We start from the raw sequence: 16,628 nt of genomic DNA, 5'->3' as shown, positions 1-16,628 counted from the left end.
AGATTTGGGGGTGTTGAACCGTTAAACTGAAGGGAAGCTTGGTTACCAACCGTGTGCAACGATCGGGCACATCCATGAAACCCTTATGGAGTAAGTACGATCGGGAAAGTAAAAGAAAGTTTGGAACGGATAATTGATCAGTCGACGGATCCGCATAAAGAAGAGTGAGATATGTGCTACGTGTAAACTATAGATGAAATTCAGAATGGGGGGTGGGGGTGTTGACCAGTTGAACTGAAGTGAATCTAGGTTACCACACGTGTGCAACGATTCGGCGCATCCCGGCAACCCTTGTAGACTAACCAGAAGCGGGAAAGTATAAGATAGTTTGGAATGGATAATTGATCATTCGATGGATCTGCAGACAGAAGAGTCAAATATGTGATATTTGTAAACTATAGTTGACATTCATAATGGGGGGGTGTTGGGATTGTGGAATCGAGAAGGCTATAGTACCACTGAGAGATGTGATATCAATGTGGAACTGTATGAAATGCCATGAAGACAATTAATGAATTTGATGACGACAAATTGGGCATTACGAGATAGGAAAAAACATACCCCAATAAAGAAATAGAGGTTTTGCCTGTTTGGGAAAATGTATATAAAACGTTCTCGGCTAATTCCGTTGAAGGTACAAAAATGTGTTGAATGAATATCAGTGACGCCCATGCTCTGCATGACGAAAATCAACGTAGACGGTGTTGCCGTTGGTTGTACATGGGGTCGTAACCGCGGTTGGCATATTTGACATGTTTCTTCAATTTCCATGAAATAAATATATTCTGCGGGGAACATGCTAGGATATGAATAAAAAGGGAGAAGACTTACTATTGATGATCACTCATTTCATTTGATAATTGCTTTTCCATGGTTACTGTGCCAATCATATGAAATGGGTCAAACGATTGGAATCAAACAAGCAGTTTGATGAAATTCATATCTGCAGTGCCTAATGATGCCTTCATGTAGAGGTGAGACCTAAAAGCGGAGAACAGACAGATGCACGGTCGTGGATTAATTAAAATATGCTGGTCATAGAGCGATTAGAAGAAGACCTGCCCCTGGTTGTAGTACAATAATTAACTATGGAAGCATTGAAGAAAACTATGGCTGGTGGTTGGGCATGGGTGTGCATGTAGTGGCGTTGCTGTGCATATTCCTTTAATTTGTCTTCAACCAGAGTAGTCCTGTTTGTACTGTTCCGACCGCGAGAAGATCTGATTGCCTGGTTGCTGTCCCGAGAACAAAAAAGGTACGTGCCCAGAAAGACCAGACCTTCGTCGTGTGGGCGCGCATTCATTTGTTCTTTTCTTCCCCTGAGTCGCAGTCTCACCTGGACCAGCCCGAAAAAGTGTTGAAAAACGACAATAGAAAGTGCGCAACTAGTCCGAGTGACATTACTTATTTTCAATAAAATAAAGCCGGATCAGGATGTGGGATGATTTTGCCATGCATGCAGGCGTGTAGCGCGTACTAGTCGTGCTCAAGGCGACGTGTACGCGTAACAAAAGTTTAGTGCATCGAGGCGTCCCGCACGCCCTCCATCTCCAAAAAGGCATCGAAAGAGTAGGTTGGGGGAGAGGGAAAATTTGGGCGGCCAGAGGGAGTGCTCAGTAATGTGACAAGACAACACACTGCTCACGTGGCGTGGGACAGCTGCAAGTTGCATTTACACGAAGCTACTCCGCTCTCTCCTTCGTCGTGGTAATTCATCACTTGTCCCCGAGCAGAGCAATCTACCTCCTTCCCCCACTGACACTGTAGAACAAATCTGGTGGCCACCGGTGGAGCAAAGATCGACCATCCGGCGTCGGTTCCGGCAGCTAGGTGAGTTGTCTATCACGAATACCGCGGTGGATTGCCGCAGGATGTGACTCCATTAGGTTTCCCTTTCTTTTGCTTTTCCCGGTGTCTGATTCTTGCCTTTTTCGACCACTTGTCTTTTCCATGTATGCATGATGGCTGGGAAAGTAGATGGAGCCTCCGGATCGTCCAGGAAAGAGGGGTCTACCCACCCAATGGTGATGTAGTTACGAGCTTTAGAAAGAAGAAGTCAAGATCCGAGCATGGTGAAAGCGAAGATCGGGACAGCGATGGCGATGCCGCGGATCCGATTGTAGTTTCCAGCGGCGGCGGTGACATACTAGCATCAGAAAGCTCGGTGAGGGCATCCACTTCCCTTTCCATGTTCATCCAGTGCTACTATAGTACTACTCTCCTACTCTCACTGTTTTCCCCCAAAAGCTTACGCATGTGCATGGCCCCGCAAGATTTTGAGATTGAGAACAGAAGGAAGGCAGGGAGGAGGGGTAGAAAGTGGAAGCAGCCCTGTGGTGGAGGATCTACGGGCGGGACGACGGGCAAAAGATCTCGCAGAACACTAGTACTAGTTCCGGCCACCGCATCTGGATCTGCACGAACAAGAACTCCGGCAGTTGGTAGGCATCTAGTGGCCATTGCAGCACCTGAGATGGAAAGAGAGAGTCAGTTACTCCGTGGTAGGATAGTTAGATGCACCTGTACTAGCAAGTACATCGTCCGTCTCGGCCTAAGGTACTATCCCGTAGTGCATAGGACCGCCATGGCCAGTTTGTTGACCACTGCTTGGTCTGGAGAGGCAGATAGGAGATTTTACGCCTGGCTGCTTAGCAGGTTCCGTTGGCAAGATATGAGATTCACATTCCCTGACGGTCAGTTTAGGATCTTCAGCCCAGCATCCATAGTTAGAACCTTGGGTCTAAAGAATAGTGGGCGACATGTGAGCTTGCTAAAGATACCTCGAAAGCAGAGGCAAAACATAGCAGAAGAGATCAGGAGTGCACTGGGCAGACACAATCATCCGGGCATGCGAGATGGTGGATTGAGCATAGAAGCAATCTTAGAGATGTTCCGACACATGAATCCACTGAAACTATCTCGAGCTCAGGAGAGGGCTGCAGAGATGGGTCACTTCTAGCTGCTGGTACATATGTTGCCCCAAAGCAATCGTACCAGAACATAGCTTGGGAAATACTTGCATGTGTGCTATGCGAAGGCGGGACATCAGATTATGACCTGGCAGAATGGGCATTTGAAGTAATTAGGGAAGCATGAGGAAGCTGTGTGAAGATCTGGCAGCTGGGATACGAACATTAAGATTACCAGGTTGCCACTTGGCTATCATTGTAAGTTAAAATAATACATCATCTTTCATAACACTTTGGTTTGTACAACTGTTGACACTAACTTGGCAACGATTACTTTGACATCACACAGCCTTGGGTGTTCGATTGGCTGGATTTCGGGGCAGACAATGTGGAACCAAACGTACTCCCTCGAGTAAGCGTTTACACTGAAGACAAATGTAAGAAGATGATCTACCTACTAAGGGAATACCCTACAAAATTCAGGGTATGTATGACGTGACACTTCTTCCTTCGCATGTGTATTATACATAAAATGTTTTGCTGACACGATGATTTCGTGTTGGGCAGACAAAACCAGTGGGCTACCTTGATGGCATAGATGAGGTGTGGAATCCAATTGTTGGACAGCCTGGTGGCTTATAGGTTAATCCATGTAAGCATCTATGAGCGTCATATGTCTGTAGAAAACAAACCACAAAAATACATGAGTCAAGCATATAGCAGAATTAAAAAAAGTGGAATAAGAATATAAAATACTTTATGACAGATATTATAGTGTATGTGCATAGAATATAAATATTGTTATTAGAGGACAACAATGAAGCTTCTGAAAGCAAAATGTTTGTTCACCATTGCAGCGCAGATGGAGGCTTTGCAGCAAGTTCAACCAGAGATTGTGACTGCTCAAGTCAGGCGTATGTCAGACAGGGAATCTAGGCCGGGGAGAGCAGAGCATACAGACAGTGGAACCTCTGGTGAGCATGCTCCAGGCAAGGGAAAAGAGAAAATGGATGAACAAATTGAATCATCGAGTAGCGACAGTGATGACCACTATGTACACCCACACGAATGAGCTGCTAGAAGACTGCAAAGGGCTGAGAACAGAGGTTGGAATTTGTGTACAAGAATGAAGTAAACATAAAGAAAAAATGTGTCGACTGATGTCTACCTTGCTCCAATTGCAGGTGAACCAATACAAACGAACCGCCGACCAGGGAGCATCCATATCTCAGGTGGTTTAGAGAATGTGCCGATCGCAGGTTCGTACAGGCATAAGTAAATCAATAAAATGTCCGAATAAGCAAATCCATTATAAATTTTCCTAATATGTAAGTGCATTCGAATTTTGTTGGTGACAGTGCGAGCACCACGTAGTTTGAGCCGGGTGAGGGCCAAACTTCAGTATAGAGGCACTGGGTGGCAAGGAGGAAGCAGCAGCAGTGTGCTTTCGAGGGCTCTGAACAGTGAAGGGATCTCAACGGAAGGGGGTTTGGTCCGTCGAGCTGTGGATGGAAATAATCCGTCAGATGAACTAACGGCAATAAGCAACAGGCTAAAAACTCATCGAATGTGAGCGTCCATATGCTTTGTTTAGTTATAGTAATTCTTATCTGTTAATATGTGGAAATGAAAATCAAGTGAAGCCTAACTTTGCAACAATTATAAGCCTGTTTGTTTGGTCTTGTAGACACAAGAAGTCAGAAGGGTTTGTCGCTCAGGATACATGAATCGAACCTAGTTGTCTCGGACGATATTGATGAGCCAGCTAACAATGGGAGAGCCGAACGGCTGAGGAGCCTGGCCATAGCAGCTCTGAACTTGGTCGAACGAGCTGTTGACAATCTAGAATTGTTTGATGGTAAGTAATTATAAGAGCACATAAGCTGTGTGTTTCCTCTGTCGCGTGAAGTACAAAGGCTGTAATTAATATTGCTATCGACAGGAATCTTCGAGGAAGCTACAAATTTGCTATCAGGATTGGGCTTAGGTGGTAACAGTAGAGGTGAGTAGTTACCAGCAAACTCATGAAGATTAATGTAAGTGATTCGTATTCGGATTGAAATCACTGTATTGACAAACTGCTCTGACTTGAAAAACAGAGCCCTCAACTCCAGTTCATGCACATGGCAATGGCAACCCAGCGGTCGAAAGAAATGATGAGAAAGACGACATTGATTGGGATGATCTTGAGAACAAAAGCCCACCACTTGCAATGCAGGAACAGATTGATGGTGACAATCTGTTAGCGAGGAACCTGGAAGTCCTGTACAATGAATCAGGTACATATCTCATTCTGATGAAGTACAATTTAATTGTGAGAAATGTAAATAGTTGAAAAAGTGATGTAACTAAAAAAATCAATTGGCAAAACTGGCAGATATGCATGATGCGCCAGTAAACGTTGCATCAAAGATTCAGGAAGATATCGTGGGGGGGTGAATTGGCAGTGATTGGCACGCCAAATGCGGCAGCAGATGATGAGAACATGGAGCAGCAGATTGCCTTGACTCTATTAGAAGACGTGATTTGTGAAGACCACATAAATTACCTGCTATCATGTATGAACACTTGCATCCGATGGATTGCCTGGATTGGAGGTATGTTGTTGTTCGGTCGATGCAAAAGCAATGTGGTGCAAACCTTTTTGATTCGTAACATGTCCTCATACATGACCTCATGTTAACTTTTTACGTGACTCAGCAACAATGGTAGTTGGGAGTGGGTGGCCCGGCGACGATACAAATGTTGATCCTCCATGCAATGGAATGATACTACTCGGTTGGCATGATGAAGGATACGAGGCACAAGCTAAAGCGAGCAGGGAAGGGGTCCGCAATAGCCAGAAGAAGAAATCACGAAGACGATTTGTGGATGTTACAACGAATTGTCGTCCAGGACCAAGATACCGTAGGGAAAGACGAAGGTAATTTTCAATTTTTGAGGCATGGAATAAGATGTGATTCGGATTTGTAACCAAACCATGAGGAATGTTCTTTCTTGATTGCCTCTATTTGCTTCCAGACGGGGGTGACGGCCCTACTTTGTCAAGGACCTCGGTGCCCAAGACAGCAGGACCTCGACTACGTAGTTCGTAGTCTCGGTTGATAGGAGCGCTAGGGTTTTTGCCTAACTGCTCAATGGTGCAGGAGAAGAGATTAGGAGTAGAGGGGGAGGTAGGAGATAATGATTTATTGCCTGCGTCCAAGGGTGCAGATTACAGGATATATAAAGGCCTTATGGGCTTCTAACAAACTAGGAAACTAACTACTCCTGGACTCCTAACAAACTAGGAAACTAACTATTCCTGGACTCTAGGAACCAACGTAGGATCAGGACTCCTTGTCCCGATCATGCCTCGCCAGCTGTGGCCGTCGGCTGCTGCCCCTGGGCGCGCGACCCGCGCCTGTCCGCAGCGCCCCACATGACATCTCTCCCCCCCTCGACGAGCAGCTCGTCCTCGAGCTGAAAAGCGGGGTAGCGCTCGACAAAACTGTGAAGATCCTCCCATGTAGCTGATGATGCTGCTTCACCCTTCCAGTGGACGAGCAGTTGGCGAACGCCGCGTGCTAGTCGTGCACGAGTCACGCGCTCCGGTTCTGGAACAGCCGCCCCGTTGTGGATCGGAGGCAATCCCGGTGGTGCAGTTGGAGGCGTGCCGAAGAACTTCTTGAGGAGGCCCACGTGGAACACGTCATGGAGGCGCGAGCGTGCCGGAAGCTCAAGGCGGTAGGCCACGTCGTTGACGACCTCTGAAATGCGGTACGACCCATAGAAGCGTGGCTTGAGCTTGCCCCCGGTTGGCAGGTTGGGAGAGGACGCGGCGCGCTGGCGAAGACGAAGCCAGACCCAATCGCCCACGTCATGCCGAATGTCCCGATGGCGTCTGTCGTAGTAGGACTTGTAGACCGCTTGTGCCTGCTGTAGACGATAGCGGACGTCTGCGAGTAACTCGTCGCGCTCCGCCATGCTCCTGGCCACTGCGGCCACCCGTGTATCACCCGGCTCGTAAGAGCGAATAGTGGGAGGGTCACGGCCATACACAAGCTTGAACGGAGTTTCTTGGGTTGATGTCTGGTAGGCGGTGTTGTATATGTACTCGGCCCAGGGAAGCCATCGGAGCCCCCGTGTATCGCCCGGCCGTGTGAAATCGGGCAATGCGAGCACGGGAGCCGTGGTGACCGCCGTCTTGAGGGCGGTAAAAGCTGTTGCCGCCTCCGGCGACCATGAGAAGCCGTCCTTGCGAAGCAGGGCCGTCAGGGGCGCGGCGACCACGCCAAACTCCTTGACAAACTTGCGGTAGTACCCTGCAAGACCGAGAAACCCCCGGACCGCGCGCGCCGAGCGAGGCTGCGGCCAGTCGGCCACGGCCTGCACTTTTTCCGGATCCATGGCCACTCCGGCCGCGGAGATGGTGTGACCCAGGTAGGAGATCGACTCGACGGCGAACGAGCATTTGGACCTCTTGACGAAGAGCCGGTGCTGGCGCAGTACGGTAAAGATGGTGCGCACATGGCGAAGATGATCGGCCCACGACTCGCTGAATATGAGGATGTCGTCGAAGAAGACGAGAATGAAATGACGCAGGTACGGCCGCAGCAGATCGTTCATGAGTGCCTGGAACGTCGCCGGCGCGTTGCAGAGGCCGAACGACATCACCAGGAACTCGTAGAGGCCGTCGTGGGTACGGAAGGCAGTCTTTGGGATGTCCTCCGCACGCATCCGCACCTGGTGGTAGCCGGAGCGTAAGTCGAGCTTGGTGAAGAAACGAGCGTGCCGGAGCTCGTCGAGGAGTTCGTCCACCACCGGAATTGGAAACGCATCCTTGATGGTGATGGCGTTCAGGGCGCGGTAGTCGATGCAGAAGCGCCAGGACCCGTCGGGCTTGCGGACCAGCAGTACCGGCGATGAGAATGCGGAACGACTTGCTCGGATGATGCCCTGGGCGAGCATGGCGGCGCACTGACGCTCCAGCTCGTCCTTGTGCGCGGCCGGGTAGCGATACGGACGGACGGCCACCGGGGCGGAGCCTGGCAGCAGGGTGATGCCGTGGTCGCGGCTGCGGAGTGGTGGTACGCCGGAGGGTTGGGCGAAGATGCCGTCAAACTCGGTGAGGATGGCGTCGAGGAAATCGCGGCCATTGCATGATTGCAGGGCTGGCCCGTCCGGTCCGGCAAGGCCGCGCCAGCAGACCCGATGGCCCCTCCGCCAGAACGTCATGGAGAGGGCGCGGAAATCCCACAGGATCGGTCCAAGCGTCGCCAGCCATTGCGTGCCCAAGATGACGTCGTAGCCTGCGAGCGGCAAGGCGAGAAAAACCTCCGAGAACGCCTCCTGGTCGATGCGGAAGGAGACGGCGCGGTATGCGCCCTGGCACGGAACACGCTCGCCGTTGGCCACCGTGACACGCATCTTCTCGGTGGTGGGGGATGGCAGTGTAGCACGAGCGGCCGCCTCCTCAGCGATGAAGTTGTGGGTGGAGCCTGAGTCGATCAGGGCGAGGAGGGAGACACCCCCGAGGGTGACATGCATCTGCATGGTCTCGCTCGTGCGCACGCCGGAGATCGCGTGGAGCGAGATCCGAGGGTCGGCCGGCGAGGCATCAGCGGCGGCGGAGGCCGTGTCGTCGTCGTCGTCGTCCGGCGCCAGGTCGAGGAGGAAGATGCGCTGGCAGACGCGGTTGTGGCCCCTGCCAAACTTCTCATTACAATTGAAGCATAGGCCCAGGCGACGGCGTTCCTCCATCTCTGTCTGTGACAGGCGTTTGATTGGGCGCCCTTCCGGCAGACTAGGTGCAGGGGGTGCGGCTGGTAGAGCCGGTACGGGGGGCGCGAGGCGTGGTACGGGCGCCGGCAGGATGCCCTTCTGCTGAAAACGCACCGGTGGTGCGGAGGTGAGCGCGCACTGGTCGCGCAGCTCCAACTTGCGGGCGAGGCTCATGGCGACGGCGAGGGACTGCGGGTTGTGGATTTCCACGTCGAGGCTGAGGGGTGGCTGGAGTCCCGCGGTGAAGATCTGAACCTTCTGTGTCTCTGATAAGATGCCTGCCCGGGGGAGGAGCGCCTCAAACCGCTCCTGGAAGTCGACTACGGACGTTGTGCGCTTGCACGCCATTAGTTCGCCCAGCGGGTTAGCGCGTAGAGGTGGCCCGAAGCGGAGGTTGAGCAGCTCGGAGAAGCGGCGCCACGGCGGAGTGCCCTCGTCACGCTGGACCTGCATGTACCACAGCTGGGCAGAACCCTCAAGGTTGTAGGACGCCATCCAGACTTTTTCCTCCTCGGCGATCCGTTGTTGATGGAAGAAGGACTCGCATCTGTTGAGGAAAGCGAGCGGATCTGACTTGCCGTCGAACTTGGGGAAGTCCATCTTCTGAAACCGGGGCGGGCGATCATTGTGGTGCTGCCCATCGTGGGCGCCGGCAGTGCTCGACGAGGAGGTAGACTTGTCCTTCTGGAGCGCGGCGACGGACGTCTGCAGGGACGCCACCGTTGCAGTCAAGGCCTCGATCATCGTGGCCAGATCAGCGGTGGTTGGTTCTGCCATGCCGGAAGTGACCGAGGCGGCGGCGGATGGTGGCGATGGAGGTGTGCTTGGCGCGGACGCAGGGGTGGCGGCGGGCTGCGGATGGAGCGCGGACGGGGAAGAGGATCGCCTGGAACCTGATACCAAGTTGTCAAGGACCTCGGTGCCCAAGACAGCAGGACCTCGACTACGTAGTTCGTAGTCTCGGTTGATAGGAGCGCTAGGGTTTTTGCCTAACTGCTCAATGGTGCAGGAGAAGAGATTAGGAGTAGAGGGGGAGGTAGGAGATAATGATTTATTGCCTGCGTCCAAGGGTGCAGATTACAGGATATATAAAGGCCTTATGGGCTTCTAACAAACTAGGAAACTAACTACTCCTGGACTCCTAACAAACTAGGAAACTAACTATTCCTGGACTCTAGGAACCAACGTAGGATCAGGACTCCTTGTCCCGATCATGCCTCGCCAGCTGTGGCCGTCGGCTGCTGCCCCTGGGCGCGCGACCCGCGCCTGTCCGCAGCGCCCCACATGACATACTTCAACCGAGAGACTATCTGGTGAAGGAGGTGCCTCTGCAGGCAGATTCCAGCAGGCTATTATGAGCTACCTGAAAAATGTGGGATCAAGTGCAATAGTAACAAACAGAGTAAGGATCATGGGACTGAGATGAAGGCACCGACTTGTGAAGATATTTCAAAGGGTAGAAGCGAATGGGGGGACAAGTACCCACCATACGTTGGCCTATCTCATGATGAACCGTCTAAGGAGAGTATTGAGATGTTCTATACTAACATGATGCAGTGCCCCGATACAGTGCTCAAAAGGTAAAAAGTCATCATCATCGTGAATTCAAATTCGATTGCATTTTATTACATGGCGAGCATGACTTACATTTGAAAACTCGTGGCATGTTACAGGAAATGGGTGAAGCACTTCCATCCAATCCTGGCAGTGGCATCTGGACAGGAAATTAAGGATGAACTCACTCCAGGTGGTGGTGTGTCGTTTAACCTCATGCGATGCATAGTGCGCGCACTAGTGGTGACAGATAACAAAATGTACAAAGGCTGGCTGGACCGCTGGAGAGGGCTCTTCGATCCTAGATTTGTGGTACTAACTATACTTAAGAAAAGAAAATTGATGCAGTTAAGATTGAATGCAGAAAAAAGAAGATTCTAACCTTTATATATGGTAAATTATTTGCAGGATGAGGTCTGTAAGGAAGATGCTGAAAAGGACTGGGATTACATTTACATCATGATGGACTCTAAGTTGTGGGTTACAAAATTGAATGGCTGACCAAGGTAAAGATCCAACTGACTGTATTAATGCCAATGACCATGGTAATTAAAATACTGTGATAAGAGTACTGACAGTTGCCTATTGCATGCTTGTGAATGTAATAATCAGTTCATGTTCCCGGTGCACCTGATGGACTGCTGGTCTATGTACATCCTGGACACAACCCAGAAAGAGATGATGGTACTCGACCCAACAGAAACCTATCAATCAGATGAGATGAAGATAAAGCATGATTCGCTCGCTAGGAAGTTCCAGCAAAGATTTTGCTGTCTTATGAATGACGTGTGCGGTGGTGGCGTTGTTGAGACGGGTGGCTGGTCTTTTCGTTACCCTCTGATCGCACAACATTACCCGTGCAGCAGGTAGGCTCTTTGGTTTACATGCAATCGGAAAGTCCGCGGAACTAAAAAACTGCATGACCTGAAACATTTGTGTCCTGCTTTCAGTGAGGACAGTGGATTATACATGGTGCACTACTTCATGGAGTTCACCGGGATTTACATTCGGTCGTAAACCAGGTACGGAGCCTTTCTTCTAGGTCTTGTAGGCATAGTCCAAAAAGTTCATTAATGCAAACATTGATCCAATTGGTCAGTTCTATTGCACAAGATCAGCTAAATGGTATGCGAAAGAAGCTAGCTTACGAGATAGTGGTGATGAAGGGGAACAAAGGGGACATCCCTGAGTTCTTGTATGGAGCGGTCGTTGAATGAACTTGGAAGGAAACATGTTAATTGCAGTTAGTAGTGGAGCCTACCAAAATCTTTTGGCGGCACGATTAGTTTGCATTTGACTAACTGCCAGGATTGAAAATGTTTGAAATTTGGTACCAGATGGACAAACCCCCTAGATTATAATTTGTATGCACTATGGAACTGTAATGTGAAACCCTAATTTAGAACTAGATGAACTTGTGAGCTATGGTATTGTAAAGTACTGGTTTATGGACCGTACAAGCAGACAATGCAGTACTTTGCATGTTAGATGATGTGTTGAGACATGCTGAAGTCTGTGTCGAAAAAAGCATCTCAAAAATGTTGAAAAAGCAATACACAGAGGTTGCATCGCGACGGGTGTCTTGCCGTGCCGTATGGAGCATGTGTGGCAAAAAAGTGGGTCGCTAAGTACGTGAAGAACATGTGAGTCTATGTGTAATGAAATAATTGGCTTGTAAGTGCAACTTCATGATTATTCCGCCGTGGTATATAGTTATGGCGAATCAGAACGAAGAAGCTTGTACCTCAAGCTTTGGGCGTATAGTACAAGTGTGTAAGGAAACTTTGGGTATATTTAAATGTTTTGTTAGCATAAACATTGTCGCCAACTGAGAAGATATGCTTATATGAACAAGTAAATACTTTAGCGGTTTAGTAGATGTGATAGCAAAATAATTCACGATTAGAGAACAAAAAGTTATTATAACACGGCCAGCCTAAAATGATAGTACCATTTAGGATTTGAGGCATCAGACAGGAACACATTGGCATGCATTGAAAGGTTGATGAAATTATTCTTTGAGATGGAGACGAAATTTTGCAATTCTCATATAAGGGCCATCCATAAAAGTGACCATGCAAATAGGCGCATAAGTGATGGGAAGGGTACAGTACACATTCTAGCATAATCCATAGAAAATTACTAGTGGGCATGGCCCCTGGGAGGTATATGTTCTTAAGCTACATGACAGACGAAACGAAAATACATGATGGCAGCAAATTAACGATGACTCATATGGCCCCTGGGAGGTATAAAAGTGACTATGCGGACTGATTCGAGCTGAAGAGACTGTCTGAGGGTGTTAGAACCGCCCACAGCGCATCATGCGCCACACTAGCAGAATTTCCTGAAGTTTAAGACACTCATGTAGTGCCTGTCTTTTGGTTTTGCCAACATTGTGCTGTGTAAGGGAATATATTTGTGTTGGATGTGGCCAGACAATAATAAAAATAAATTCTCACAAACGAAATGGATAATGATAATGAGAAACAAATGAAACAAACAGAGACCAATAAAGTACCTTCGTGAGCGGGATCTTGAGTTTGGTGCCATCATACTGTCGGGCTATATGCAGGACACAAGCCCCTGATTCTTCGCTGGAAAGATAAATTCGACAACACATATATTTCAGCAACTCTGGATTTGTGTCTGAAAACAAATGAACAATTGAACCTTTTGCATCGTCGCTGATGTTGTCCATACATACCTACGGAATGTTTCTTCAGCTACTACAGGGTAGACCGTTTGCCACTGACCATCCTGGGATGGCCATCCTGCATAATACTCATTCAGGCAATGGAATAGCGCATGGTGAAGCTTCCATGCAATAAGTTCATGCTTATCCTTCGTGAATTCATCAGGGCCATTCCCTTTGATATTCGGGTCCAAAAATGGGTCTTCCTCGACATCATGTCCCACATCAAAATAACCCAACCAGCTTCGAGGGGTACTGGCAGGAAGAACTGCGCAAAAATGCAGAAAGGAAAGTATTTTTCAGTTAGGAACAGACAGCAAGAACATGGGGAAAATTATATGAATCATTTGTTTAAAGATCAGAAATTAAAATAAATTGTCAGTACCATCTGAGATGAAGTTATATCATAAGGAATGTCCTTGCCGACTAGTTGCTTCTGAATCAAAATGTTGTTTACATAGTCATGGTCGGACAACACAATTGTCTGCAAAAACGTATGACAATAGCATTGGAAATCTGACATGAGGTTCTGACATCATTAGCAGATAGAAAAAGAGTACAACTTCACTGCTTTGGAAGCGACTGCGGACGAATGAACTTACCGCAAACTCTGGTTCCATGTTGTACCTCCAGTTGAGGTATGGACATTCCCTATTGGCTTCCATATCGGACTGAGTGTACCTTCTACACATGATGGAAACAAGTTCATGATCGAGACTCCGACTGCCAATGAGCCGATGACACAAAGAGAGCTCTGTAATGCGGACAAGCCTGGGGGAGTGGTGGATAACATAATGCCTGCAAACATAATGAAATGTAGAATGATTAAAAATAACAACGGAAAAACAATACTAGCTGTAGAAGGGAACATTCAGAATAATAAAGTATCATGATATTTGGAGGGGTGAGATCTGTCGCGGACCTTTGGAGATCACTCTCAGGTAAGTTGGAGAAGTATTCAACTATCATATCTGTGGTTCCAGCGTGTGGTGGCAGTGGTAAAACTCCGCGCTCCCATGGATTGGTTGCAAAACCATGCTGAAAAATGTACTTCCTCTTTGGTAGTTTACCCTGAGTTTGGCCAAAGACAGTAACGGTTGTGTTCGCTAGGAGATCAGCATACATTTGTGCAACTTTGCGGACGGTGTCTTTGAAGAAGTTAATCACAATGGATGATTCTAAAAACGATTTTTTGCTTGCAGATGCGGAGTCTTCGTTGCTTGCGTTACGTTTCCTTGATGACCCAACCTGGTTAAGCGGTGAAATCGCTGCACACAACATTAATAGAATGTCAACAATGAGTCGCTTCTCGTGAACCCAACTTCAAAAAGAACACATATGGATAGGGCAAGATAAACAGTATGCAGGTGTAGGACCAAACCTTCACCATCAGACATATCAAGCCTGTGACCCTGGATTCTGTGTGCGACAGGAGTGCTAAAACGAACATTCTTGCCAGTTGCAACACCTAGAAAAATGCAGTAAAATAGAAAAACCATTTAGTATTCTTCATAGATTAGAAAAAACAAACCAATGTACTTGCATGGGGCATGCATGAATTTAGCGTGAGAACCTGATGCATGACAATCGGCAATGCCTCTCGTACGACAACAAAGGCACCGGCTAGAAATTGATTTCAGAATTTTCTCTGAATAGTTGAGCATATCGGACTGCAATGCATTTTTTTGCCTGCGATAGAACCCCTTGGATGGCGTTGGCTGCTTCCGTCAAATGCCTAATTGAGCTAGCATTATGCTGCTTCATGATCATTGTTATCTCATCAGTCACCTGCAACAGATAGATGATTACTTCCTATCCATCCGAGCATAAAGAAAAACAGAGTAATCTGACTGCAAAGTAGTATTATGAAAACACATACAAGGTGCGGGTACTGCTGACGCAAGAAGTTGGCAAGATCAAGAGGCCCTACTACACGTGGCGTTGTGTTTGGAGTCGCAAGGTTCTCCTGCTGGCCACCTAGTCCAGTACGAGGGGATTCTGTCGTGTGGGTTTTCGCAAACCATGGAGTGGTTCCTGGCCTTTGCAATTGGTTGGTGTTGGAAGACGACGGACAGGTGTAATGAACCTTGTGTCGCACGTAACATACATTCGCCGGGTCTCGTAGCTAGTCATTGTTTGAAAACAGCATTATAAAAATCATAATAAAAATAAAAATCAGGCATGCATATGACCAGCACGAAAAAGAATAGGAAGGGACAGCTATGACATGGTGGGCAGGTTCCCCTGAAACATCTTACGTTTGCATGCGAGTATGACATAGCCCCTTTAACTGGGTCGTGAGCCATGAGGAGCATTTTGTTGAGTGTATCTGGGTCGAAGGCAATGATCCTTGGTAGAACATTGTGTGGCTTATTCAATATACCAAGATCAAGATTGTCGAGCAGAAATACCTACGGAGAAAAGGAAACTTATTAATTTGCCTACATAGGCGAAAAGAAATGTACGAAAGAGATAACTGAAATTATGACATTACATGTACCTGAAAGAAGAAATGACATCCAGTGAGGTTGGTTGAATGATTGTTCATGACCATATCTCTCTTAAGTTTGCGAACGGCGTCGAGCAAAAACTGGAGGACATACTCACACCAGTTGAGCTGCTGTATCATTTCAGTGTTGGCTATTGCACCCCAGAAATCAATGGTCGAGTAGTTGTGCTTCGTGGTGGGAGCGAGTACATGGCCCATGACAAATATGACAAATGCAATTTGAAAACAATCTTTCTCGAGCTTGCTAGAATTCTCATTGATATCACGCATGAGGAAATTTTCTGCCGCACGCAAGCTATGAACTCCAGTCTTATTCATTTCAAGGGTTGACTTGATGAAGTGGATTGCTTATGGATTGATATTTGCATCCCTCCCTTTGACGCTACGGTTACCACAAGGGATCCCAAACACCTTGTAGACATCCTCAACATAGAACTTGAGCACCTTACTCTCAGACAGCCTTATCTCTCTACGGCTAACACTGACCCTACTCATAATCCAGGCACTGCATCTCAGATTTAACTTCTGAATATCAGGGAGCTTGAGCACACCTCCAAAACCAATTTCTTCCACAAGCCATTTCTTGTAGTCGCTGAAAGTCTGAATGACACTGACAACATGCTTGAGAGATATTCGTGATGTTGGGGCGGGTGGATCTCCACTTCTAGCACTAGAAGATGACTCATCCAAAGCAGCATGCAGACCTTGCTGACCGGCTGGTGCGTTAGCACTATGAAATCCCTCTGCATCCGCCCCGCAGCTACCAGAATTTGAATATTGTTCATCCTATCCAAATTTAGTTCCCGAAGATGTATTAGTTTCAGATTAACATCTTCCGATGACTCAAATGTTAGCTAAAGGAATGTAGGTTGTAGAGTCAATAGGAAAACATACCATTCGCTATGAGCTGAAGATGTGGATGCATAAAACAAGTGTAGCGTGAGATCCTTTCCGCCAAGTTGGGTCGACGAACACGGACCTCCAGAGGCAAGTGAGGGCGGCCAGACTTGGATGGGCGGAGGGGATGAGACGAGTGGTGTGTAATGAAAGGTGAGGTGGGTAGATGGATGCCGGTCTGCAATCAATACAGCATGCGCAACCTCCGCCCTGTGTTGCCTACCTCCGTGACTTCAGACCGTTGGAGACGCGTGTTCCTTTCCCAGTGGATGTAGGAAATGGTGGATATGAGGAGTGAGGT

At 48.2% G+C, this 16,628-nt stretch overlaps 2 protein-coding genes and 1 long non-coding RNA gene across 12 annotated transcripts; 2 read left to right on the top strand and 1 right to left on the bottom strand.

The window, feature by feature from the left end:
* Positions 1-3,106: 3,106 nt before the first annotated feature.
* Positions 3,107-16,523, bottom strand: LOC119299186. Of its 10 annotated transcripts, none has more exons than XM_037576439.1 (15): positions 16,325-16,523; positions 15,422-16,216; positions 15,180-15,332; positions 14,801-15,046; positions 14,495-14,709; positions 14,303-14,389; positions 13,844-14,189; positions 13,524-13,719; positions 13,307-13,405; positions 12,934-13,189; positions 12,748-12,823; positions 10,320-12,627; positions 4,078-5,172; positions 3,759-4,003; positions 3,107-3,586 (listed from the first exon to the last, which is right to left on the bottom strand). In XM_037576439.1, exons 5-10 carry the CDS (start codon positions 14,583-14,585, stop codon positions 13,016-13,018), a joined length of 993 nt encoding a protein of 330 aa, XP_037432336.1. In that variant the 5' UTR covers positions 14,586-14,709; positions 14,801-15,046; positions 15,180-15,332; positions 15,422-16,216; positions 16,325-16,523; the 3' UTR covers positions 3,107-3,586; positions 3,759-4,003; positions 4,078-5,172; positions 10,320-12,627; positions 12,748-12,823; positions 12,934-13,015. The 10 variants fall into 10 exon arrangements, with proteins under 10 accessions (XP_037432336.1, XP_037432338.1, XP_037432337.1 ...); XM_037576441.1 differs by having other exon boundaries at positions 10,320-10,386; XM_037576440.1 differs by lacking the exon at positions 10,320-12,627 and having other exon boundaries at positions 4,078-4,136; positions 4,924-5,172.
* LOC119299189 lies at positions 3,882-6,076 on the top strand. The gene is made up of 9 exons (XR_005146106.1): positions 3,882-4,015; positions 4,094-4,168; positions 4,268-4,478; positions 4,597-4,767; positions 4,852-4,911; positions 5,009-5,188; positions 5,287-5,506; positions 5,610-5,832; positions 5,931-6,076. It is a non-coding gene; the product is annotated as an uncharacterized LOC119299189 (long non-coding RNA).
* LOC119299188 lies at positions 10,119-10,753 on the top strand. The gene is made up of 3 exons (XM_037576446.1): positions 10,119-10,252; positions 10,346-10,538; positions 10,635-10,753. The coding sequence occupies exons 1-3, from the start codon at positions 10,206-10,208 to the stop codon at positions 10,725-10,727; spliced, it is 333 nt and encodes a 110-aa protein (XP_037432343.1). The 5' UTR covers positions 10,119-10,205; the 3' UTR covers positions 10,728-10,753.
* Positions 16,524-16,628: the final 105 nt, after the last annotated feature.

This window comes from Triticum dicoccoides, chromosome 5A, assembly GCF_002162155.2.
Source record: "Triticum dicoccoides isolate Atlit2015 ecotype Zavitan chromosome 5A, WEW_v2.0, whole genome shotgun sequence".
Taxonomy (NCBI): Eukaryota; Viridiplantae; Streptophyta; class Magnoliopsida; order Poales; family Poaceae; genus Triticum; species Triticum dicoccoides.
This window is presented reverse-complemented; position numbering and strand designations above follow the sequence as displayed.

Excerpts from the sequence above, each read along its gene's own strand:
- LOC119299186 (XM_037576439.1), bottom strand. The coding sequence starts at position 14,585 with ATGCTCAACTATTCAGAGAAAATTCTGAAATCAATTTCTAGCCGGTGC. Across the intron at positions 13,406-13,523 it reads ACATGGAACCAGAGTTTGCG|ACAATTGTGTTGTCCGACCA; the intron begins GTAAGTTCATTC and ends ACGTTTTTGCAG. Across the intron at positions 13,190-13,306 it reads ATATAACTTCATCTCAGATG|TTCTTCCTGCCAGTACCCCT; the intron begins GTACTGACAATT and ends ATTTTTGCGCAG.
- LOC119299188 (XM_037576446.1), top strand. The coding sequence starts at position 10,206 with ATGTTCTATACTAACATGATGCAGTGCCCCGATACAGTGCTCAAAAG. Across the intron at positions 10,253-10,345 it reads CCCGATACAGTGCTCAAAAG|GAAATGGGTGAAGCACTTCC; the intron begins GTAAAAAGTCAT and ends GGCATGTTACAG. Across the intron at positions 10,539-10,634 it reads TCTTCGATCCTAGATTTGTG|GATGAGGTCTGTAAGGAAGA; the intron begins GTACTAACTATA and ends AATTATTTGCAG.